This window comes from Phacochoerus africanus, chromosome 8, assembly GCF_016906955.1.
Source record: "Phacochoerus africanus isolate WHEZ1 chromosome 8, ROS_Pafr_v1, whole genome shotgun sequence".
NCBI lineage: Eukaryota > Metazoa > Chordata > Mammalia > Artiodactyla > Suidae > Phacochoerus > Phacochoerus africanus.
Genome location: NC_062551.1, coordinates 59,114,413 through 59,140,470, shown reverse-complemented (window position 1 = coordinate 59,140,470; position 26,058 = coordinate 59,114,413). Strand labels below are relative to the sequence as shown.

At 55.5% G+C, this 26,058-nt stretch overlaps 1 protein-coding gene across 1 annotated transcript; it reads left to right on the top strand.

Annotated features, from left to right (window-relative positions):
* The first annotated feature begins 1,283 nt into the window (after positions 1-1,283).
* Positions 1,284-25,235, top strand: PTPRH (protein tyrosine phosphatase receptor type H). Its single transcript, XM_047791125.1, has 18 exons — positions 1,284-1,463; positions 2,508-2,541; positions 4,473-4,739; positions 6,643-6,909; positions 8,814-9,080; positions 9,999-10,265; positions 10,950-11,249; positions 12,116-12,382; positions 14,562-14,640; positions 14,765-14,815; positions 19,763-19,853; positions 20,492-20,582; positions 20,842-20,918; positions 21,022-21,156; positions 21,508-21,630; positions 21,834-21,994; positions 24,652-24,787; positions 24,866-25,235. Exons 1-18 carry the CDS (start codon positions 1,413-1,415, stop codon positions 24,989-24,991), a joined length of 2,790 nt encoding a protein of 929 aa, XP_047647081.1. The 5' UTR covers positions 1,284-1,412; the 3' UTR covers positions 24,992-25,235.
* The last annotated feature ends 823 nt before the right edge of the window (positions 25,236-26,058 follow it).

Sequence of the window (26,058 nt, the reverse complement as noted above, 5' to 3'; positions counted from 1 at the left end):
TCTGCGACGTATCTGAGGTACATGCTATTTCTTTGGCTGCACCCACGGCATGTGGAAGTTCCCCGGCCAGGGGTCAAACCTGCACCACAGCAGTAACCAGAGCCACAGCAGGGACAATGCCAGAACCTTCACCTGCTGAGCCACCAGGGAGCCCCAACAGGCAGTATTTTTGATCCCATTTCAAAAGCAAGAGGACAGAGACACAGAGAGGTTAGCTGCGGATCAAAACCACACAGACGATGGGGTTCCTGTTGTGGTGCAGTGTAGACAAGCCCGACTAGTGACCATGGGGTTTCATGTTCAATCCCCGGCCCCCTCAGTGGGTTGAGGATCTGGGGTTGCTGTGACTATGGTGTAGGCCAGCAGCTGTAGCTCTAATTCAGTCCCTACCCTGGGAACCTCCGTATGACGTGGGTGCCGCCCTAAAAAGCAAAAACAAAAACAACCCAAAAAAACCCACAGAGGTGATGAGTGGCAGGAATTCGAACACAGACCTATGACTCCGTCCCCACTTTCTTCACTTTCAGACAACCTGTGGCGGAACCGAGGCAGCCTGTGTGTGCACCTGCTCTGCAGTAAGTCAACAAAGAACCCTGAAAAGCTCTTCCAGACACTGGACATCTGGGAACGAGCCCCCAAATAAATGCGGTTATGGTTATCAAATGCATTGTTCTCAGAGTTCCTAGGAACTCGGGGACTCCTCGTGGCGCATTTGCGAAGGATTGTTCCCATTTAGGTAGATTAGGAATCTCACGGGCCCAGTTGGAATGGGCCACGTGGATCTGCAAACAGGGGGCGTCAGGTGTGCGCTGTGGAGACACACAGGGTTCGTCCAACTCCGAATCCCAAGGGAGGAGCAGGAAGAGGGACCTGAACAACCGCATATGAAAAGGGCAGGAGGCTGGAGGTCTGGGCTCCTTTGGTGAGAGCTGCACCGGCTCGTGGGAGACCAGAGAGGCAGGGGGGCCAGCACCCGCATCGCGAACGGGACAGGAAAGGAGACCCCCCCACACACACCCCCGCCCGGCCTTGGTGAGGGCCTAACTCTCCACCTGGGAGAGGGATGGGTCTTTCTCCTGGCGCCCTGCCGGCTCCAAACGTCTGGGACCAGCTCTGTGCCCTCATACAGCAGCGGGAAGCAGCGCCTTATCCTCGGATGAGAAAGCGAAGGAGGCGGGAGCAGAGGGGAGACGCTGGGTCCAGGAGGGGCGTCCAGGGAGGAGGACAGAGGCCGAAGGGCAGGGCGGGGCTAGGAGCTCTCAGGCTACAAGCCTCCACTTCCTCCTCCTCCCACCCCGCCCTGGCCTGTGGCCTCACCATTGGACCGGGAAAGGGGAAATTCTTGCGTTTAAAGTCCAGCAGGTGGAAGGTCCAGGCTGGGACACCTGGGTCTCTTGGCAGTGTCTGCAGACATGACCAGGGCTGGTGGGGGCCTCAGGGCCTGGGGGAGCCTGGTGCTGCTGGTGAGTAGTCCCAGACTCGGGGAAGCTGGGGTCTCAGGGATGGGCTGGGGGGCCCATCCTGGGTCTTAGGGAAAAGGATGCTGGGGTCCCAGAACCCAGGTCCTGAGGGTGGAGGGGCTGATGGTTCCCTGGAAAGGGAAGCAGGCTTCTAGGTTGGGGGTGATTGGGGGGGAGTCTTAGGCTCTTAGGTGTTGCTATGTCTGCTGTGAGAGTGAGCTCTGCTGGGAGTGACTGGCCAGATCCAGCCCCTCCTCCTTCCTCAGACCAGGGGTCCATCCCCCAACCCTCCTCCCTCAGACCCAGGGGTCCAGCCCCAGCCCCCCCTCCCTCGGACCCCGGGGTCCAGCCCCCAGCCCCCTCTCCCTCGGACCCCGGGATCCAGCCCCCAGCCCCTCCTCCCTCAGACCCAAGGGTCCAGCCCCGAGCCCTCCTTCTTCAGACCAGGGGTCCAGCCCCCAACCCCTCCCCCCTTAGGCCCAGCGCTCCAGCCCCCAGCCCCTCCTCCCTTGGACCCAGGGGTCCACGCCCCCACCCCCTCCTCCCTCGGACCCAGGGGTCCAGCCCCTGGCCCCCCTCCCTCGGACCCAGGGGTCCAGCCCCCTGGCCCCTCCTCCCTCGGACCCAGGGGTCCAGGCCCCTGGCCCCTCCGCCCTCAGACTGGATTTCTGGCTCCTGGTCAGTTCCTTTATTCCCAGTTTGTTGATTACTTCCCTGCCCTCATTCTTCCAAGGCCATGTTTTTCGGGAAGTGAAAGCACTAAGCTTAACCCCCCACCTTACTGGTGAAGCCAGTCCTAGCTCCTGGGACCCTGGAGCCCCACCCCTGCCCTGCTCCCCCAACGACAACACGCACACACCCAGAGAGGATGGACATTGGGGGTGACCTTTGTCAGAGCCCAGCCTCAGGGTGGAGCCCGGCCGTGTCCCCTCTCCCTCGGGCACTGTGACTCACAGGGTCTGGGCCGAGGACAGGAGGGGCACTGGCTGGCAGCCTCACCTGGTCCAGGGAGGCGAGGCTCACGTCTGACCTCTGGGCTGTCTCCAGGGCCTGTGCAGCTGGACAGGGGCCAGGGCGGCTGGTGAGTGACCCCTTCCTGAGTTCCCTGCCCACACGAAACCATGGCACCTCAACGCCCCTGAGCTTCCGGGGGGTGGTCTCCACGGAGGACCCAGTGATCCATGGCTCACCCCCAAGGGAATGGCCCTTTCTGGACACACAGCAAGAGCCCGGGGTACCGGAAGGGGCAGTGCCCACCTGCTCCCTGCTCACCCCATCCCCCTTCCTGATTCTCAGCCCTGCCCCCCGTCACCAACCTCACTGTGAAGGCCTGGACCACGAGCTCCATCACCCTGCGCTGGGAGGCTCCCAGTGGCCTGGACCAGCAGAACTACACCTACTGGGTCCGCTGGACTGGACAGAGTGACAAAACCGAGACCCGAAACACGACAGACACCATTTTCACAGCCGAGGGACTGGACCCCGGGTCCTCCTATGAATTTTCCGTGTGGGTGGAGAAGGACGGAGCCAATAGCTCTGAGGAGACCCTCAATGCCACCACAGGTGAGAAACAGCCACTGTTTCACTCTTTTTCCTTTCTTTCCTTCTTTTTTCTTTTTTTAGAGCCATACCTGGGGCATATGGCCGTTTCCAGGCTAGGGGTCCAATCAGAGCTACAGCTGCCAGCCTACACCACAGCCACAGCAACACTGGATCAGAGCCCCATCTGCAACCTACACCACAGCTCACAGCAATGCCAGATCCTTAACCCACTGAGCGAGGACAGGGATCGAACGCTAGAACGTGATACCAGCTGGGTTCGTTACCACCAAGCCACAACGGCAACTCCCCTTCTTTTTTATTTTTAAGGAAGGTCATAGGCAGTGATTGAAAATGCACGTGAGTACGTGGCAGGTCCTGCAGACAATGGAAATATAATGGAAGCCATGCTGTTAAGTTAGGTCTTCTGTCAGTCCCGTTAAAATGAGCAAAAGAGGAGTTCCCATTGTGGCTCAGCGGTAACAAACCCAACTCGTATCCATGAAGATGCGGGTTGGATCCCTGGTCTTGCTCAGAGAGTTGGGGATCCGGCATTGCTGTGGCTGTGGTGTAGGCTCCAATCCCACCCCTAGCACAGGAACTTCCGTATGCCGAGAATGAGGCCCTAAAAAAAAAAAAAAGAAACCCAGTTGAAAATAATTGTAGCTAGATATTTCCTTTGTCCCAGTAGATCCAAAATGTTATCATTTTGACAGGTAATGGATACTAAAAAGTTTGGGAGTTCCCGTCGTCGTGGCTCAGTGGTTAAGGAAGTTGACTAGAAACCATGGGGTTGCGAGTTCGATCCCTGGCCTTGCTCAGTGGGTTAAGGATCCAGCGTTGCCGTGAGCTGTGGTGTAGGTCACAGACACGGCTCAGATCCCGTGTTGCTGTGGCTTTGGCGTAGGCCAGCGGCTGCAGCTCCAATTGGACCCCTAGCCTGGGAACCTCCATGTGCCACAGGTGTGGCCATCAAAAACAAAACAAAACAAAACAAAAAACAAAAAGAGGCTGGATGAGCACACTGCATGTGCTCAAGGGCTCTGCTGAGGGGTTCCCAGTCCCCGCGCCCCCCCCATCCCGGTGGGTGGGTTGGTGTCTACCCTGTTGGGCACTGGGAGGGCACGTCCATCCCTGCAGCCATGCTGCTGGAAAGCACAGGTCTGGCTCCCTGCTCCTCAGCCCGGTCCCCTGGGTGGGCCTGTCAGCATCCCCTGAGAGCCGGTGGTACCTGCAGGCTGTCCGTCCCCTCCCAGACCTACTGAGTCAGAACCTGCCTTTTAACCCGATGCCCGGCGACGTGTATGCCAGGTGAGGTTTGGGAGGCCCTGGCCTAGACCCTACCCCCTGTGTCTCCTGGACCAGTGGATGAGGCAGGACCGGGCACTGACGTCAAGGGTCAGAAATGCCCACTGGCTGTGCCCCGTGGTCTGCTCCCTTCCTGACACCAGGTCCTCCCTCCTGGTTTCTCAGCCCCCAACCCCGTCAGGAACCTGGGTGTGGAGACCCAGACCACCAGCTCCATCACCCTGAGGTGGGAGGTGCCCGAAGGCCCTGACCCTCAGGGCTACACCTACTGGGTCCAGTGCACTGGAGATGGAGGCACATCTGAGACCAGAAGCACAACCAACACCAGTGTCTCAGTGGAAGGTCTGGAACCCGGGACCTTGTACGAATTCTCTGTGTGGGCGGAGGCGAATGGCGTTCCTGGCTCCAACCAGACCCTCAACAGCTCCACAGGTGAGCAGGCTCCATGCCCACCCTCTTCTGCTGAGAGGCTATGAACTGGCAAAGATGGGCCCACCTCTGGGCTCCAGCCACCGTCTCTTCAGTCCCCCTGAGCCAGACTGGCTCGCCCTGGGGCCACAGGGCAGATGTGGCCGTGCCTGGGACGGGCCTGTCCAGAAGAGCTGGTGCTGCCAGAGCCCAGGTCTCTGCAGGTTCCATTGCTAGTCTCTCTCTCCCTCCTTCCCTCCCTTCCTTCTCTCTCTCTCTTTCCTCCTTTCCTCCCTTTCTTTCTTCCTTTTTTTTTTTTTTTTTTTGCTTTTTAGGGCGGCACCCACAGCATATGGAGGCTCCCAGGGTAGGGACTGAATCAGAGCTACAGCTGCCGGCCTACACCACCGCCACAGTCAGGCTAGATCCTTAACCCACTGAGTGAGGACAGAGATCGAACCCTAGGACGCGATATACTGGTCAAGCCACAATGGCAACTCCCTTTTTTTTTTTTTTGGTCATTTGTCTTTTTTAGGGCCGCACCTGTGGCATATGGAGATTCCCAGGCTAGGGGTCAAATTGGAGCTGTAGCTTTCAGCCTACACCACAGCCACCACAGGAACACTGGATCTGAGTGGCGCCTGCAACCTACACCACAGCTCACAGCAATGCCAGATCCTTAACCCACTGAGCGGGACCAGGGATCAAACCTGCATCCTCCTGGATACTAGTCAGGTTCGTTAACCACTGAGCCACGAGGAGAACTTCATTTTTTTTTTTTTAAGGAAGGTCATAGGCAGTGATTGAAAATGCACGTGAGTACGTGGCAGGTCCTGCAGACAATGGAAATATAATGGAAGCCATGCTGTTAAGTTAGGTCTTCTGTCAGTCCCGTTAAAATGAGCAAAAGAGGAGTTCCCATTGTGGCTCAGCGGTAACAAACCCAACTCGTATCCATGAAGATGCGGGTTGGATCCCTGGTCTTGCTCAGAGAGTTGGGGATCCGGCATTGCTGTGGCTGTGGTGTAGGCTCCAATCCCACCCCTAGCACAGGAACTTCCGTATGCCGAGAATGAGGCCCTAAAAAAAAAAAAAAGAAACCCAGTTGAAAATAATTGTAGCTAGATATTTCCTTTGTCCCAGTAGATCCAAAATGTTATCATTTTGACAGGTAATGGATACTAAAAAGTTTGGGAGTTCCCGTCGTCGTGGCTCAGTGGTTAAGGAAGTTGACTAGAAACCATGGGGTTGCGAGTTCGATCCCTGGCCTTGCTCAGTGGGTTAAGGATCCAGCGTTGCCGTGAGCTGTGGTGTAGGTCACAGACACGGCTCAGATCCCGTGTTGCTGTGGCTTTGGCGTAGGCCAGCGGCTGCAGCTCCAATTGGACCCCTAGCCTGGGAACCTCCATGTGCCACAGGTGTGGCCATCAAAAACAAAACAAAACAAAACAAAAAACAAAAAGAGGCTGGATGAGCACACTGCATGTGCTCAAGGGCTCTGCTGAGGGGTTCCCAGTCCCCGCGCCCCCCCCATCCCGGTGGGTGGGTTGGTGTCTACCCTGTTGGGCACTGGGAGGGCACGTCCATCCCTGCAGCCATGCTGCTGGAAAGCACAGGTCTGGCTCCCTGCTCCTCAGCCCGGTCCCTGGGTGGGCCTGTCAGCATCCCCTGAGAGCCGGTGGTACCTGCAGGCTGTCCGTCCCCTCCCAGACCTACTGAGTCAGAACCTGCCTTTTAACCCGATGCCCGGCGACGTGTATGCCAGGTGAGGTTTGGGAGGCCCTGGCCTAGACCCTACCCCCTGTGTCTCCTGGACCAGTGGATGAGGCAGGACCGGGCACTGACGTCAAGGGTCAGAAATGCCCACTGGCTGTGCCCCGTGGTCTGCTCCCTTCCTGACACCAGGTCCTCCCTCCTGGTTTCTCAGCCCCCAACCCCGTCAGGAACCTGGGTGTGGAGACCCAGACCACCAGCTCCATCACCCTGAGGTGGGAGGTGCCCGAAGGCCCTGACCCTCAGGGCTACACCTACTGGGTCCAGTGCACTGGAGATGGAGGCACATCTGAGACCAGAAGCACAACCAACACCAGTGTCTCAGTGGAAGGTCTGGAACCCGGGACCTTGTACGAATTCTCTGTGTGGGTGGAGGCGAATGGCGTTCCTGGCTCCAACCAGACCCTCAACAGCTCCACAGGTGAGCAGGCTCCATGCCCACCCTCTTCTGCTGAGAGGCTATGAACTGGCAAAGATGGGCCCACCTCTGGGCTCCAGCCACCGTCTCTTCAGTCCCCCTGAGCCAGACTGGCTCGCCCTGGGGCCACAGGGCAGATGTGGCCGTGCCTGGGGACGGGCCTGTCCAGAAGAGCTGGTGCTGCCAGAGCCCAGGTCTCTGCAGGTTCCATTGCTAGTCTCTCTCTCCCTCCTTCCCTCCCTTCCTTCTCTCTCTCTCTTTCCTCCTTTCCTCCCTTTCTTTCTTCCTTTTTTTTTTTTTTTTTTTGCTTTTTAGGGCGGCACCCACAGCATATGGAGGCTCCCAGGGTAGGGACTGAATCAGAGCTACAGCTGCCGGCCTACACCACCGCCACAGTCAGGCTAGATCCTTAACCCACTGAGTGAGGACAGAGATCGAACCCTAGGACGCGATATACTGGTCAAGCCACAATGGCAACTCCCTTTTTTTTTTTTTTTGGTCATTTGTCTTTTTTAGGGCCGCACCTGTGGCATATGGAGATTCCCAGGCTAGGGGTCAAATTGGAGCTGTAGCTTTCAGCCTACACCACAGCCACCACAGGAACACTGGATCTGAGTGGCGCCTGCAACCTACACCACAGCTCACAGCAATGCCAGATCCTTAACCCACTGAGCGGGACCAGGGATCAAACCTGCATCCTCCTGGATACTAGTCAGGTTCGTTAACCACTGAGCCACGAGGAGAACTTCATTTTTTTTTTTTTAAGGAAGGTCATAGGCAGTGATTGAAAATGCACGTGAGTACGTGGCAGGTCCTGCAGACAATGGAAATATAATGGAAGCCATGCTGTTAAGTTAGGTCTTCTGTCAGTCCCGTTAAAATGAGCAAAAGAGGAGTTCCCATTGTGGCTCAGCGGTAACAAACCCAACTCGTATCCATGAAGATGCGGGTTGGATCCCTGGTCTTGCTCAGAGAGTTGGGGATCCGGCATTGCTGTGGCTGTGGTGTAGGCTCCAATCCCACCCCTAGCACAGGAACTTCCGTATGCCGAGAATGAGGCCCTAAAAAAAAAAAAAGAAACCCAGTTGAAAATAATTGTAGCTAGATATTTCCTTTGTCCCAGTAGATCCAAAATGTTATCATTTTGACAGGTAATGGATACTAAAAAGTTTGGGAGTTCCCGTCGTCGTGGCTCAGTGGTTAAGGAAGTTGACTAGAAACCATGGGGTTGCGAGTTCGATCCCTGGCCTTGCTCAGTGGGTTAAGGATCCAGCGTTGCCGTGAGCTGTGGTGTAGGTCACAGACACGGCTCAGATCCCGTGTTGCTGTGGCTTTGGCGTAGGCCAGCGGCTGCAGCTCCAATTGGACCCCTAGCCTGGGAACCTCCATGTGCCACAGGTGTGGCCATCAAAAACAAAACAAAACAAAACAAAAAACAAAAAGAGGCTGGATGAGCACACTGCATGTGCTCAAGGGCTCTGCTGAGGGGTTCCCAGTCCCCGCGCCCCCCCCATCCCGGTGGGTGGGTTGGTGTCTACCCTGTTGGGCACTGGGAGGGCACGTCCATCCCTGCAGCCATGCTGCTGGAAAGCACAGGTCTGGCTCCCTGCTCCTCAGCCCGGTCCCTGGGTGGGCCTGTCAGCATCCCCTGAGAGCCGGTGGTACCTGCAGGCTGTCCGTCCCCTCCCAGACCTACTGAGTCAGAACCTGCCTTTTAACCCGATGCCCGGCGACGTGTATGCCAGGTGAGGTTTGGGAGGCCCTGGCCTAGACCCTACCCCCTGTGTCTCCTGGACCAGTGGATGAGGCAGGACCGGGCACTGACGTCAAGGGTCAGAAATGCCCACTGGCTGTGCCCCGTGGTCTGCTCCCTTCCTGACACCAGGTCCTCCCTCCTGGTTTCTCAGCCCCCAACCCCGTCAGGAACCTGGGTGTGGAGACCCAGACCACCAGCTCCATCACCCTGAGGTGGGAGGTGCCCGAAGGCCCTGACCCTCAGGGCTACACCTACTGGGTCCAGTGCACTGGAGATGGAGGCACATCTGAGACCAGAAGCACAACCAACACCAGTGTCTCAGTGGAAGGTCTGGAACCCGGGACCTTGTACGAATTCTCTGTGTGGGTGGAGGCGAATGGCGTTCCTGGCTCCAACCAGACCCTCAACAGCTCCACAGGTGAGCAGGCTCCATGCCCACCCTCTTCTGCTGAGAGGCTATGAACTGGCAAAGATGGGCCCACCTCTGGGCTCCAGCCACCGTCTCTTCAGTCCCCCTGAGCCAGACTGGCTCGCCCTGGGGCCACAGGGCAGATGTGGCCGTGCCTGGGGACGGGCCTGTCCAGAAGAGCTGGTGCTGCCAGAGCCCAGGTCTCTGCAGGTTCCATTGCTAGTCTCTCTCTCTCTCCTTCCCTCCCTTCCTTCTCTCTCTCTCTTTACTCCTTTCCTCCCTTTCTTTCTTCCTTTTTTTTTTTTTTTTTTGCTTTTTAGGGCGGCACCCACAGCATATGGAGGCTCCCAGGGTAGGGACTGAATCAGAGCTACAGCTGCCGGCCTACACCACAGCCACAGCAACGCAGGATCCAAGCCCCATCTTTAACCTACAATACAGCTCACAGCAAAGCTGGATCCTTAACCCACTGAGCAAGACCAGGGATTGAACCCAGAACCACTTGGTTACTAGTGGGATTCGTTTCCACTGCCCCACGATGGGAACTCCCTTTCCTTTCTTTTTTTTTTTTTTGGCCTTTTTTTTTTTAGGGCCGCACCTGTGGCATATGGAGGTTCCCAGGGTAGTTGTCAAATTCGAGCTGTAGCTGCTGACCTACACCACAATCACAGCAATTCTAGATCCTAGCCGTGTCTGCTGCCTACACCACAGCTCACGGCAACGCCAGATCCTTAACACACTGAGCAAGGCCAGGGATTGAACCTGTGTTCTCATGAATACTAGTCAGATTCCTTTCCACTGAGCCACGATGGGAACTCCAGAAGTGTTTCTTAACAAGCTGGTTGCATGAAGAGAGGCTCACTGGTGTGTCCCGGACTCTTGGGGACCGGTGACATGGAGGTCCTGACACTCCACTTCTTCTGTCAGTCCCCAATGCAGTGACAAGTCTCAGGGTGGAAGACTGGACCAACAGCTCCCTCACCCTGAGCTGGACCGCTCCCCAGGGCCCACCTCACCCTCCCTACACCTACTCGGTCTCATGGGTCGAGGAGAGCACTCCTGCCTCTGGGACCCGTCACACCCTAAACACCCGGGTGGTGCTGGAGCTGGAAGCTGGGAGCCTGTTTACCTTCACTGTCTGGGCAGAGAGGAATGGAGCCAGCAGTGACAACAGGACCCTCACCGGGGCCACTGGTGAGGCACCGTCTAGTTCTGGACCCAGCCCTCTTGGGACGGGGGAAGGGGAGCTGGGGAGACATGGGGGGCTTGTTGGGGGGTGATTGGTGCTTGGTGACCCTCCCCAGCCTTGCTGGACCACGAGCCTGTAGGTCTACGTCCTAGGCCTCTCCTGTCCTCAGCCACCAGGACTTTCCCATGACGGGGCCTGTCTTTGGGACTAGAGCAGAAACCAACCACGTCCTCAGCTAGGCAGTGACCCACGGCTCGTCCTGGTCAATCAGCTGAACCAAGAGAGCCTTCCCTCTCAGTCTCCTCATGGGGGGTCCAGAATGTGAGAGGAACCAAAATTACCCCAGGAAGTAGATGAAGTGTAGATGAATGGACCCCGAAACTCATTTGTCTGTGGCCATTTGGGCTTAAAAGACCGAAGCCAAGAGCTCCCTCTGGAAGCTCAGTGTGCGCCGGAGAGAGGAGGTCGAGTTCCCAGGCGGCCTGTAGAGACAGTGTAGGGAAGGGTGATGGGTGGGAGACTCGAGACAGACCCCAGTCCCCACCAGGCCCCCTTCCCGTGCTCCCCACTGCTCAGGAAGTAGACCTGCCTCATGACAGAGCACCTCCATGTTGCTCTGCGAAGGAGGAGGCTCAGGCATGGGGGTCTTTGGGGATCCAGCCCCTCCAGCTCCTGTCCTCACTTCTCAGCTCCCAGCGAGGTCACAGGCCTGCAGAACGAAACGCAGACCAGCACCTCAGTCACCCTGCAGTGGGAGGCCCCCGCAGACCCCCACTCTCAGCTCTACGTATTCTGGGTCCAGTGGGTCAGTGGAGGACATCCCCAGGGAGAGCAAGGTCCCCAAGGACGTCAGGCCAACCAGACGGGCAGGACCAATGAGACTCGGTTCGAGGTGGAGGCCCTGGAACCCGGGACTCTGTACAACTTCAGCGTGTGGGCAGAGAGGAACAACGTAGCCGGTTCCACACGGAGCCTCCGTGCATCCACAGGTGAGATGGGCTCCCCTTTGACCTGGTGGGAGGCTTGGGTCAGCCCTGGGGGCCGTGAGAGGTAGGTGGACTCCAAATCCCATCAGGCCATGGGGCCATGATTTCATAAGCGGCAGTGGCACCGAGACTCCAGGGGCTCATGGGAGTTGTAGTTTGAGGGCGTCTGTGGGCTCTCCTTTGGAAAACAGCAGAAAATGAGGTATGGAGAGGTATTTGGAGGCGTCTTATTGGGGGTCACAGGTTAAGAACCCAACATAAAGGAGTTCCTGTTGTGGCTCAGCAGAAACGAATCTGACTAGCATCCACGAAGATGCCATTTCGTGCCCTGGCCTTGCTCAGTGAGTTAAGGATCTGGTGTTGCCGTGAGCTGTGGTGTAGGTCGCAGACGCGGCTCAGATCTGGCCTTGTGGCTGTGGTGTAGGGCAGCGGCTGCAGCTCCGATTCAACCGCTAGCCTGAGAACCTCCATATGCTGCGAGTGTGACCCGAAAACGTCCAAAAAAAAATTTAAAAAGAACCCAACATAGTATCCATAAGGATGCGGGTTCAATCCCTGGCCTTGTTCAGTGGCTTAAGGATATGGCGTTGCCATGAGCAGTGGTGTAGGTCACAGCTCGGATCTGGCGTTGCTGTGGCTGTGGCGTAGGCTGGCAGCTGCAGCTGTGACTCAACCTCTAGCCTGGAAACTTCAATGTGGCACGGATACATCCCTAAAAAGAAAACAAACAAACAAGACCCCAAGAGGTATTTTGGTCTGGGGGGAGGAAGGGATGAGCTGATTCTCAGAGGGCTGCCCTGACTGGTGGGTATGGGGAGTAGAAAGCCCCCGTGGACAGAGCCCACTGATTCCTCTTGTCCTCCCCCCAGCTCCGGACCCTGTCACCATCACCTCCTGCTCCAGTGCCTCGGGGGGCTACAAGGTCGTTGTGACCTGGTCCTGCCCCCCAGGAGGCTATGAAGCCTTTGAATTGGAGGTGGGCCGACAGCGGGTCTCCCAGCCCCCCTCTTCCTGTGGGAAGGGCGTGTCAATGTCAGGACTTGGGCCAGCTAAGTCCTACCCAGTCATGGTCACCACCCTGTGGGACGGAATGAGGGCCCAGTCTACCTCAGTGACCTGCCACACCGAGAGCGCAGGTGAGCAGAGCCCCATGGGCACAGGGAGCTTCGATAACCTTCTCTCCAAGACCCCTTCTGGCCCTTTTGTTAGGGAGTCTCACCAAGGCAGGGGGAACCTTCTTGTTTGTGTTTCGTTTCCTGCTTTCTTTAAAACAGCTCTGCTGAGATGCACTCCTGGTAACATACGGCCGATCAACCATTTAAAGTGTACAGCTCAGCGGCTTCTAGTGTATTCCCGGTGCTTGCACCATCGTCACTATCAGTTTAAGGTATTTTCACTTCTCCGTAGAGAAGTCATCAGCGCCTGGAGTGTCCTTTGTACGGTTAACAAACCCAACTAGGATCCATGAGGATGAGGGTTTGATCCCTGGCCTCGCTCCGTGGGTTAAGGATCTGATGTTGCTGTGAGCTGTGGTGTAGATCAGGGACATGGCTTGGATTTGGTGTGGCTGTGGCTGTGGTGTAGGCTGACAGCTACAGCTCCAATTGGATCCCTAGCCTGGGAACCTCCATATGCCTCGGGTGTGGCCCTAAAAAGCAAAAAAAAAGTCACCAGCACCTCATTTCCCCAATTCCCCACCAAGCAGCCACTGGCAATCTCTAATCTACTTCTGTCTCTATCGATTTTGCCTCTTTTGGACATTTTCTAAAAATACAATCACAGGAGGTGGCGCTCGGTGACTGGCTTCTCTCACTTAATATATTGTTTCTGAGGTTCATCCAGCGTTCTAGGCTGTATCTGTGCTGCATTACTTTTTATTGCCAAAATAATATTTCGTTATATGGATAAACCACATTTTGTTCATCCACTCACCTGCTGATGGATCTCTTGGGCTGTTTCTAATTTTGGCTCTTAGGAGGAATACTCTGAACATTTATGCGCGTCTCTGGGTGGATGCGTGTCTTCATTTCTCTTGGGTGTATACCCAGGAGCGGAGATGTTAGATCATATGATAACTCTGTGTTCTCTGTGTTCAAGCTTTTATTTTTTTGGAACTTTCATGTTTATTCCTTTTAATTTTTTTTTTTTAATTTAAGTGTAATCGGAGTTTCTGTTGTGGCTCATGGAAAAGAACCCAATTAGTATCCATGAGGATGCAGGTTTGATCCCTGGCCTCGATCAGTGGATTAAAGATCTGATGTTGCCTTGAGCTATGGTGTAGGTTGCAGCTCGGATCCTGTGTTTCTGTGGCTGTGGCTGTGGCTGGCAGCTGCAGCTCTGATTCGACTCCTAGCCTGGGAACTTCCACATGCTGCAGGTGTGGCCCTAAAAAGCAAAAAAAAAAAAAAAAATTTAAAGCATAGTTGATTTGCAATGTTATGCCAATTGCTGCTGTACTGCAGAGTGACCTAGTCATACATACGTGTTTAACCTCTTGAAGAACAGCCAAATTTTTTTCCAACACAGCCGTACCATTTTTCACCCACCCAAAGGGTATTTGAAGAGGTTTGAACCTCATGCTCAGGAAACTTTGGTCTCATAAGGTTGACTGAGGTCATGGCCTCCCTGGACCCCACCCACTGCTTGGTAGGAACTGAGCCTCTTAGGAGATGGGCCATCTGATCTGGAGACCTCAGTGCACTGATAAATGGATGCTATTCCAGCCCGGGCCAGGGGTCCTGCTGTCTAGGATTCCCCCGCTTAGAAAGAAAGGTCTCTGAGAGGACAGGCCTTCTGGTCTCTTGGACTGGCTCGCTCTTCGTGGCAGGGGACTGTTCTGGGCATTCTAGGATATTGGGCAGCATCCCCTGCCTCCACCCTCTCAATGCCAGTGGCTCCTCTGCTGCAGTTGTAACAACCAGACATGTCTCCAGTCGTTGCCTGATGTCGCTGGCGGGGGAAGGGGGACAAAATCACCCCCACTGAGAACTGCTAGTCTAATCCTCGTTGAAATGCTCGGTTGTGGGAGCGTGGGGCCCCCAGAGAACTACCGGTCTAGGCCAGGAAGTGGGAGAGTCTCTAACAACCAGGTCACTGGAGAAAGTGGTGCCTTTGGGCCAGTTCTCGGGAGCTGAGATACTGGGGTGGGGTAGGGGGAGGTTGGCTGGGAGGTGGGCTCTTCTTTCTCTTCTCTGCCCTCACGTCTACCTGGTAGGCCCCCTGATCACAGTCTGGGTGAGGACAGAGGTGGGAGAGCCAGGACGAGCGGAGGGAAGACCCGGGCGCTCACCCCCCCACCCCATGCCTCCTCCCCAGGGGTCATCGCTGGAGCCATCATTGGCGTCCTCCTGCTTCTCATCCTGGTGGGCCTGCTGGTTTTCTTCCTGAAGAGGAGGTAAGACTCTGTGCAGGCCTCAGCAGTGCCTGGAGGGTCTGGGGGTGGGGGAAACTGGGGACCCCTGGTTCCCACCTCGCTACTTCTCCGCCCGGAGCCATTCACTCTCACGTCATTTTTCCAGGCGTGAGAAGATGATTGAGAAGAGACAGGTACCCAGGGACCTGGTGTTCAGGTGAGAACATCTGGGGAGCATCCAGAAAACTGGCTGTCAGGTCAAGTCCAGGGCTGTTTGCTGGTCCCCGGACAGGTCAGAGGGCAGGATGGGTGAACCCACCCATGCAGGCCTCCAAAGGGCCTGGCACCCGCTACAGCGGACATTGCAGTGCTTGTGCTGCCCCTAAGTGGCCTGGGCTGGTGGCTGTGGAATGGGTTTCCGTCTCAGCTCTGGGTCTTCCATTCATTCATCCAACAAAACACTTCCGGAGCCCCTGTTAAATGCCAGGCCCCGTTCTAGGTGCCTAGGAAATGGCGACTTAAACAGAGATTTCTGCCCTTGTGGAGCTTACATTCTAACACAAGGAGCCTTTCGTAATAACAAGAAGGACTTCCCTTGTGGCTCAGTGGGTTAAGAACCCAACGTAGTGTCTGCGAGGATGCAGGTTTGACCCCTGGCCTTGCTCAGTGGGTTAAGATCCAGCGTTGCCTTGAGCCGTGGTGTAGCTCGCAGGTGTGGCTCACATCCTGCGTTGCTGTGGCTGTGGTGTCGGCCGGCAGCTGCACCCTCTGACTCAAGCCCTGGCCCAGGAGCTTCCATATGCTTCAGGTGCAGTTATAAAAAGAAAAAAAAGCTATCCTTTGTGTGTTTACACAGTGGCTCTGGTTGAAGAATGTGTGGGGATGTGGTGTGAGATTCAGAGAGGGCTCAAGAGTGACTCCGGGGAATTTACCCTGAGCCCCGGGAAGGCTGGACTTGCCATTACCTGAGATGAATGAGTAGGGGAGGGCAGGTCTGAGGAACCCTGTCGGGAGCTGTGTGGACACACTGAGTTTGAGGTGCTTGTTGGACATGCCAGTGAAGGCTGCGAGGAATGGGTGTCGGGTAAAGAGTTCTATGCTTCGAGAGAACATTTCTCTCCTCTGAGTCCTTTTAGGTTGGGTTGGTCATTGAATCTCTATGTTCGGAGTTCCCTGGTGGTGCAGTGGGTTAAGGGGCCAGCATTGTCACTGCCGTGGCTTGGGTTGCTGTTGTGGCACACATTTGATCCCTAGCCTGTGGAGCTTCCACATGCCTGCCCCCCCAAAAAAAAGATCTCTATGTTAAAACGATCCCCAGGGATCGATAGAGGAGATTTGGGACAGAGCGTTCAGGGGAGTTGGGAGACCAGCCGTGATGGCGTGAAGTGAGGGCCTGGCCGTCTGAGGCAGGTGCACAAGCCAGAGCAGATACAGGTGTGGGGGGCGATGATGTCCAGTTTCTTCTCTGCCGTAGAATCGGTCCTGGCCAGCATCCCACCCCACTCAAGCTGACCTCTCCCCTCCCCACCCTGTGCCCCTCGGCCTCATTCGGCCTCTGCAACTCATCACCACACCCACCGGATTCCAAGCCTGGCCCTGTCTGTATGTTGTGCATTTTGCCATCCTCTGCGTGCGTGTCCGGGTGCCTGGGAATGACCCTCTCAGACACACACGTGGCGATTCCAGGAGGCAGGTGGGAAAACAGGTCTGAAGGTCGGGAGAAGGAGCCGGAGGGACTGACAGTGGAGACTCAGAAATCGTGGGTGTGCGGATTGCAGTCGAAGCTGCGGAAGTGGACGGGCCCCCTAAAAAGTGTGTGTCCAGGTCCAGGGAGAAGAGTGGACTTGAGGACAGACTCCCAGGAACACCCACTTTTTGAGGTCAAGGGGCGGTGAGGAGATGGTGAAGCAGCAGCCAGAAGGGGGGATCGTGCAAACGAGGAGAGGCCTCAGGAAGAGGGGGGCTCCGTCCAAAGCGCTGCACGCTGCCGAGCAGCCACGCTCAGGGCGGACGGAGAGGTGGCCTTTGGAATTGGCGATAAGGAGGCAAATAAGATAAGGGGACTTTGAAAAATGTCCTTGTTCCCCTGGCGTCACGCTGTCAGCACCAGGCCTTGGTGAAGAGTGGGTGGGAAGCTGAGAAGACGGGCCTGCGTGGGACATTTGAATGCGAAGGGTGTTTCCACAGGTCTTGTTAGGATTTAGGTATGACAAGGCCGAGGGATCAAGACACAGCTGCCACTAATAGACAGTTTATTACACTCCCAGTTGGGGGATGATAGGCGACATCTCGCAGGGCCACTCGGAGAGGCGCCGGGGTCGGCTGGGAGGTGGGCCACAGCTGAGCAAGAGCCTTTTTCGTGGTTTCCGCAGGAGGAAATGGGCATTCCAAGGCCAGCAGGCTTAGTCTGAACCATCTCGGTGGACTCTGAGGCAGAAGGGCTGTCCTTGCTCGTCTGGTACCTGTCCCTGGTGGGACTTCGAGCAGATGCCTGACGGCCCAGAGCGTGTGATCCCAAAAGGGGAGGGGTGAGGGTGTGGATTTGAAAGCTTCTCAGAAGGCAGAAACAACCAGCCACCGACCAAGGTCTCAGAATTCAGCAGAGAGTATTTTTAATACTGTGCTACGAGGCCAAGAGAGAGAAAGAACTGGAGCTGGCGCCACATGAGGTCAAAGGATGGTTTTGAAATTTTTCATTTATTTTGTATTTTTTTACTTTTTGGTCATGCCTGTAGCATGTGAAAATTCCCAGGCCAAGGCTTGAACCCATGCCACGGCAGTGACTTGAGCCACAGCAGTGACAACACCAGATCCTTAACCTGTTCTGCCATCAGAGCATTCCAAAGGAGTCTTTTTTGTTGTTTTTTATTTGTTTTTTATTTATTTATTCATTGTTTGCTTTTTAGGGCTGCATCTGCAGCATATAGAGGTTCCCAGGCTAGGGGTCGAATTGGAGCTACAGCTGCTGGCCTACACCACAGCCACAGCAAAGCGGGATCCAAGCCACATCTTCGACCTACACTTCAGCTCATGGCAACGCCAGATCCTTAACCCCACAGAGCGAGGCCAGGGATTGAACCTGCAACCTCATGGTTCCTAGTCGGATTCGTTTCCGCTGAGCCATGATGGGAACTCCTCCTTCCTTCTTAAGAATGAATAATATTCCATCATATGGATGGACCATGTATTCTTTCTCCCTTCACGCATTGACGGACGCTTGCGTCTGCTTCCACCTTTTGGCTGTTGTGATGAATGCTGCTGTGAACAAATATCACGGCACAAATCTCTCTGGAACCCTGCCTTCAGTTCTTTGGAATATATACCCACAGGTGGAATTGATGAATTAGAAACAAAATTACTGGAGTTCCTGCTGTAGCACAGTGGGTTAAGAATCCAACTGCAGGAGTTCCCGTCGTGGCGCAGTGGTTAACAAATCCGACTAGGAACCATGAGGTTGCGGGTTCAATCCCTGCCCTTGCTCAGTGGGTTAAGGATCCGAAGTTGCCGTGAGCTGTGGTGTAGATTGCAGATGCGGCTCGGATCCCGCGTTGCTGTGGCTCTGGCGTAGGCTGGCGGCTACAGCTCTGATTGGACCCCTAGCCTGGGAACCTCCATATGCCGCAGGATCGGCCCAAGAAATGGCAAAAAGACAAAAAAAAGAAAAAAGAAAAAAAAAGAATCCAACTGCAGGAGGGTGTTCCCGTCGTGGCGCAGCAGAAATGAATTCAACTAGTATCCATGAGAACGTGGCCTCCATCCCTGGCCTCACTGAGCGGGTTAAGGATCCCGTGTTAACGTGAGCTATAGTGTAGGTCGTAGATGCAACCTGGATCCTGAGTGGCTGTGGCTGTGGTGTAGGCCATCAGCTGTAGCTCCAATTCAACCCCTAGCCTGGGGATCTCCCTATGCCTCAGGTGCAACCCTAAAAAGAAAAAAAAAAAATCCGACTGCAGGGGCTCAGGTCACTGCGGAGGCTCAGGTTCAGTCCCTGGCAGGGCTTAGTGGATTCAAGGATCTGGCATTGCCACAGCTGCAGCTTGGATTCAACCCCTGGCCCAGGAACTTCCAAATGCCATGGGTGCCACTGAAAAAAAAATCAAAATAACTAACTCAAAAAAAATATCTGCAACTCCTATGTGTAGAGAAGTATTATCCACAATAGCCAAGATATGGAGCCGCCCTAAATGTCTCTCAATAGATGAATGGATAAAGAAGATGCGGTCTATATACAAAGGAATACTACTCAGCCATAACAAAGCAGAAATAATGCCAGTTGTGACAAGATGGATGGATCTTGAGGACATTATGCTAAGTGAGATAACATGGAAAGAGAAAGACAAATATTGCACGATCTCCTATGTGTAATCCAAAAACCAAACCAAACAAACAAAACTGGAAGTTCCCATCGAGGCTCAGTAGTTAACCAATCCGACGAGGAACCATGAGATTGTGGGTTCGATCCCTGGCCTTGCTCAGTGGGTGAAGGATCCGGTGTTGCCGTGAGCTGAGGTGTAGGTCGCAGATGTGGCTCGGATCTGACATGGCTGTGGCTGTGGTGGAGGCCAGTGGCTACAGCTCCGATTGGACCCCTAGCCTGGGAACCTCCATGTGCTGCGGGTGCAGCCCTAGAAAAGGCAAAAAGACAAAAAAAAAGCAAAACAAAACAAAAAACACTGGAACTCATGGATACAGAGAAGAAATTGGGGGTTGCCAGCATCAGGGGGCCAGGAATGGGTGAAATGGGTGAAAATGGTGAGAAGGTACAGACTTCACGTTATAAAAATAATTAAGTCCCAAAAGAACATAGATGAAAAATAAGTCCTGGGGGAGGTCAACAAAACAAAGCCCTTTCCCCTTCTCCTCCTTCTTCGGCTGCACCTGCGGCATGTGGAAGTTCCCAGACTAGGGGTTGAATAGGAGATGCAGCTGCCCAGCTGCGCCACAGCCACAGCAATGCAGGATCTGAGCCACATCTGTGACCTGTGCTGCAGCTTGTGTCACCACCGGATCCTTAACCCACTGAGCGAGGCCAGGGATAGAACCCGCGTCCTCATGGACATGAGTCAGGTTCTTAACCCAATGAGCCACATCGGGAACTCCCCAAATCCTTTTCTTTTATCCCAAGAGTGTGGGGTTAAACTGTTTGGTCTCCCTCCCCCTACAGCTTCCCAGGGGACATCCCAGCTGAGGACTTTGCCGACCACGTCAGGAAAAATGAGAAGGACAGCTGCTGTGGCTTTGCAGAGGAGTACCAGGTGGGTGAGAACGGAGGGGGCTGCGCTGAGCCCAACGCGCCCACCCAGACCTGTCCCCACTTTTGGGACAGAACAGAAGCAGGGATACACGCTTGGCTGGCTGATTCGGAAACTCTCAGCCATTTCATCCATCTTTTTGACTCATTGAGCTCTTAGGCTAGTGACAGGTCCGTGGGTCCCTCCTAAAGAAACACCTTGGAAATTCCCGTCGTGGCTCAGAGGTTAACGCATCTGATTAGCATCCGGGAGGACTCAGGTTCGATCCCTGGCCTCGCTCCATGGGTTAAGGATCTGGTGTTGCTGTGGGTGTGGTGTAGGCCGGTGGCTACAGCTCCGATTCGACCCCTAGCCTGGGAACCTCCATATGCTGAGGGTGTGGTCCTAAAAAAAAAAAAAGAAGAAAGAAAAAGCTTGATTTTCCGCTGTCTCCACCCTTGCCTGCCTCTCCAGTCCCCCAAATGCCCCTGCCCCTTGGGGATGGAGCACACACTCGCCCTGTTTCTGTGGGTGCTACAGAACTGCAGGGCACAAGGGGTGAGGTGGCAATGCTTAGGAGGGCAGAGGGGACAACGGGGTGTCCCTGGGGGAGGGTGGGGGAAATCCAGCGTCGTGTACCCCTCCTCTCCCTCCACCCCCAGCAACTGGCCCTGGAGGACCACAGCCAGTCCCAGAAGGTGGCCTCGGCTCCAGAAAACAGCGCCAAGAACCGTTACAGAAATGTGCTGCCCTGTGAGTCAAAAGCCTCTGCTGACTTTGTTCTCAGCCGTGACTCTGTCAGCACCCCATGCCTGACCCCCTGCAACCCCCCATCCCTTACCCCGCCCCCCACCGCTAGAGACAAGCTCCTGCCCCCCCGAGATGTGGGAGTCCCTGGCTGGCGCCCGGATGCGGGGTGCCAGGCTCCCCGCGTCTGTGTGTCTGGCTCTCCTGGGCCTCAGTCTGGCTCTCCCCACAACCTCTGCACCGCTAACGCCGCCTCCTCCCCTAGATGACTGGTCCCGAGTGCCCCTGATGCCCCTCCGCGGGGAGCCGGGCTCCGAGTACATCAATGCCAGCTTCATACCTGTAAGGCTATGGGTGGTTGGGAGCGGGGAGGAGGCCCGGGGAGAGGGGGGCCTGGGAAAATGCTCCAGAGCCGGGACGAGACCTGCCTGCTTTCCTCAACCAGGGTCTCTGGAGCCCCCAGGAGTTCATTGCAGCCCAGGGCCCCCTACCCCAGACGGTGGGCGACTTCTGGCGCCTGGTGTGGGAGCAGCAGAGCCACACTCTGGTCATGCTGACCAACTGCGTGGAGTCCGGCCGGGTGAGAGGGGACCTGGGTCCTGGGTGCTGAGCCCGCCCCAGATACGGACCCCAGGGCAGGCCTGGCCCCCGGCCTCACGGAGTGCCTTCAGCGCCACCCTGCTCACCTTTCCAGCCCCCGCCCGCCCCCGTCCCGTCTGTCTGCTGGTCTGAGACCGAGGCTGATCTCAGGACCTGGGGAAGGAGGCGCCCTTCTGGCTGGGACCCGTCATACCTGGCCGCCTCTGGGTCCTCGTTGCCAGGGCAGGGGCCTTCCTTTGCACCGAATAAAAGAGCCGCCATGCGGAGGGGCCCGGGGGAGGGTCTCTACCTGCCCCCCGCCCCAAACTCTGACCTGCCCGTCTTTCCCCAGGTGAAGTGTGCACATTACTGGCCCCTAGACGCCCAGCCCTGCACCCATGGGCACCTACAAGTGACCCTGGTGGCTGAGGAGGCGACGGAGAACTGGACGGTGCGAGACATGAAGCTCTGGCATGTAAGCCCCCACCCTTCCCCGCCAGACCCTCAGCTCCTCCCCGGTGACCTTTCAGGCAGCCCCCACCCCACAGCTCCCCGAGAAGTCAAACCTTCTGACCCTCCCACAAGGGACTGCAGTGTGCCCGGGAAATGCCCCTGCCCATCAGAAACCAGCCCCCCCCCGGCCCAGTTCTGAGCCCCTTCCAACCCCCATCCCTCTAGATGCAAGAGCAGAAGGCTTTATCGGTGCATCAGTTCCACTTTGTGACCTGGCCGGACCACGGCGTCCCCCACTCCCCAGACCCCCTGCTGGCCTTCTGGAAGAAGCTCCGGCAGTGGCTGGACCAGAGCATGGGGGGAGGCCCCCCCATTGTGCACTGCAGGTAAGGACCAGCTCTGAGCCCTCTCCCCGTGAGGGAACCGACCCTCATGTCTCAGAAGCAGGGGCCCTCGGGTCCTCAGGAGAGGAGACGAGGTGGAAGGCGAAGGCAGTGATGCAGCGGGAGAGCGAGGTGGAGAGAGGAGGGGACAGAGAGGTGGAGGCTGCACGTAGGGAGAAGGATGGAAGAAGGCGGGCGGATCAGAAGGGAGAGGCGCCAAAGGTTTTTTCATCTTTTTGTTTCTTCTTTTTTTTGGCCACACCCACAGCATGTGAACGTTCCCAGGCCAGGGATGGAACCCTCGCCACAGCAGCAACCAGAGCCACAGCAGAGATGATGCCAGCTCCTGAACCCACTGAGCCACCAGGGGATTCCATGCCAAAGGTTTTCAGAAACATTTTAAAAAAACCTCCTTTGGAGTACCCTTCGTGGCTCAGTGGTGAACGAACCCAACTAAGATCCACAAGGATGCGGGTTTGATCCCTGTCCTCGCTCAGTGGGTTAAGGATCTGGCATTGCCGTGAGCTGTGGTGTAGATTACAGACACGGATCAGATCCCTCGTTGCTGTGGCTACGGTGTAGGTTGGCACGTATAGCTCTGATTCCACCCCTAGCCTGGGAACCTCCATATGCCGCGGGTGCCACCCTAAAAAGCAAAAAAAACCCAAAAAACAAAAAAACCTCGTTGGGCTCAGCGTCTGGGTATTTATGCTGAAGCCTCTGCAGGTGTGATTTCACTCAATCTAAGTGTGAAGGGCCTGCGGAAGGAGCTGGCTGCAGAGGGACAGATGGCCTCGGAAACGGGGGCTCTGGTTTGGATGCTGGTCGGCAGTTAGGGACCACGTCCCACACGTCCCAGCCACATCCTGCCAACCCTCGACCCTCGGCGCATCCTTATGACAAGAGGGGAACTGAGTGGGGAAACAAGTCCCTGGGCACATGGTCAGTAGTGGATGGTCAAGCTGATGCCCAGGGTGGAGCTCTGGAGCCCTTGCGGAGCTGTGTCCTGACACCGTCCGCAGCCCCAATGGCCCCCGCAGGAGCTGCCCCAGTAGAGCTTCCTCCCCTTCCCCAGGCGCACTCGCGGAAGGGACTCGTGTGCCGCAGTCACGACCTTTAGCTTGAAACATAAAAAGTAATGAACCACTGATTCATGGGACCATGTGAGCAAACCTCGAAAACAGTATCCTGAGTGAAAGAAGCCAGGCAAAGAGATGATGTATTTTATGGCTCTGTTTCCATGAAATAGTCCAAATAGGTAAATCCGAAGAGCCAGATTGTTGCAGTGGCTCAGTGTGGGGGCAGGGCATTGGGAGGGATGGGGCCCTGGGGGTGACTGCTTAATGGGTGGGGTCTCCTTTGGGGATGAAAGTGTTTTGGAACTTGACAGAGGTGGCTGTCACACAATGCTGTGAATGGACTAAATGCTGCTGAATTGTTCACTTTATTTTATTTTTTGTCTTTTTTTAGGGCCCCACCCACAGTATATGGAGGTTCCCAGACGAGGGGTCTATTTGGAGCTGTAACTGCTGGCCTGCACCACAGCCACAGCAGCGCCAGATCTGAGCCACCTCTGTGACCTACACCACAGCTCACGGCAACCCCGGATCCTTAACCCACTGATTGAGGCCAGGGATTGAATCCATGTCCTCATGGATACTATTCAGGTTCTTTACAGCTGAGCCACGATAGCAACTTTCTACTTTATTTTATTTTTTATTTTATTTTTTTGGTCTTTTTGTCTTCTTTAGGGCTGCACCTGCGGCATATGGAGGTTCCCAGGCTAGGGGTCTAATCGGAGCTGGAGCCACAGGCCTACACCACAGCCATAGCAACTCGGGATCTGAGCTGCGTCTGCAACCTGCACCACAGCTCATAGCAACGCCAGATCCTTAACCCACTGAGTGAGGCTAGGGGTGTCGAACCCGAAACCTCATGGTTACTAGTCGGGTTCGTTAAGCACTGAGCCACGACGGGAACTCCTATTTTATTTTTAATTTAATTTAATGTTTGTCTTTTTAGAGCTGCACCTGCGGCATATGGATGTTCCGAGGCTAGGGGTGAAACTGGAGCTGCAGTTGCCAGCCTCCACCACAGCCATAGCAACGCTGGATACTTAACCCACTGAGCGAGGCCAGGAATTGAACCCACATCCTCATGGATCCTAGTCTGGTTCATTACTGCTGAGCCACAACAGGAACTCCTGAGCTGTTCTCTTTAAAATGGTTAATTTTAGGAGTTCCTGCTGTGGCTCAGCAGTAACGAACTAGGATCCATGAGGACATGGATTCGATCCCTGGCCTCGCTCAGTGGGTTAAGGATCTGGCATTGCAGTGAGCTGTGGTGTAGGGCGCAGACGCAGCCTGAATATGGCATTGCCGTGGCTGTGGTATAGGCCAGCAGCTGCAGCTCCAATTCAGTCCCTAGCCTGAGTACATCTATATGCCACCAGGTGCAGCCGTGTTAAAAAAAAAAAAAAAAAAATGAAGGCAGTTGGAACAGGGTCAAGCAGATAGAGAGACTTCAAGGCATAGTCATTTGTCATTACTTTCTACTCTGAATACCCTGGCCCCTGGGTGCTCCAGAGACAGATCCCTCCGGTCAGCGGAGCTCCCCACCCCCCACCTCCTGTGGTCTGACCCCTTCTTGTCCCTGCCTAGCGCTGGCGTGGGCCGCACGGGCACCCTCATTGCCCTGGACGTCCTGCTGCGGCAGCTGGAGTGTGAGGGTCTCGTGGGGCCCTTCAGCTACGTGAGGAAGATGAGAGAAAGCCGGCCACTGATGGTGCAGACGGAGGTGATGGGGGTCCTCGGGCACTGGGGGTGGGGGGGAGGCTGAGGCTCCACCCCTCACCTGCCCCTGCTCTGTCCCCAGGCCCAGTACGTGTTCCTACACCAGTGCATCCTTCGGTTTCTGCAGCAGTCATCCCCGGCGCCCGCGAAGAAGGGGGCCATATATGAGAACCTAAGTTATGAGAATGCAGCTGCGACAGAGGCTTAAGTTGGGAGAGGGCTGAGACCCCAGCCCATCTAGACTCACATTCCGAATTCCTCTTCAGCCCAGATACCTGGACCTTGGGGACAGCACAAGGCTGGGGTCTCAGACCCCTGGGCTCTGCAGGAAGAGGGGGCTGGCAGCCTCAACTCCTACTTTCTGGAGGGAGAGAGGTTAAGTGGGAAGCCAGATCCTAGATTTCCAGGTCCTTGAAGAAGGGGAGGGATGGAAGCCAGGATTTCCTTTTGTTGTTGTTGTTGTTTGCTTTTTAGAGCTGCACCCATGCCATATGGAAGTTCCCAGGCGAGGGATCGAATCAGAGCTGCCGGCCTATGCCACAGCAACAACAACTCAGGATCCGAGCTGCGTCTGCGGCCTACACTACAGCTCTCATGGCAAGGCCGGATCCCCAGGGCACTGAGCGAAGCCAGGGATCAAACTTGCATCCTCATGGATACTAGTTGGCTTCGGTTCCACTGGGCCACGATGGGAACACCCCAGGATCTCCTTTTTTTGAGAGAAGCTGCAGGGTCCCAGGGAAACAAGCTGGATTCTGATGAAGAAAGAAGCACGAGGGCCCAGAATTCTGCCTAAGGAGCAAGGGCAGGCAGGACCTGCCCATCTTTTACTCCAGAAACCAAATCAGTCTTCTGGGATCTGAGGTTTCCTTGCACCCTGCTGCCTGTACATATATTTTCTTTTATCCCATAATTTATTAAATCACTCTTCTCCCCAGAGACACGCACCAGTGGACTTCTGGGTCTGGAAATAATATTGGGGTGGGTCCCTGCTGCCTAGATACTGAAGCAAATGTCCTAGGGAGGAAACTAGAGGGGCTCACAATTTGCACCTGAAAAAAAATGCAGATTTGGATAGTTAGTTGTGTCTCTCTGAGAAGGCTGGAGGTTGGGGGTTGAGGCTGTGCGAACTTGGTTCCCAGAGCTGGGATCATGGAGGCTTGGCTCCTGGGCCTGGCATTACGGGAACTTAGTGGGTGGGGTGAAGTCTGGAGCTGGTTATGCTGGAGAATTTCACGCTCAGTCTCTCCTGTCTAGATATCAGAATACCTGGGT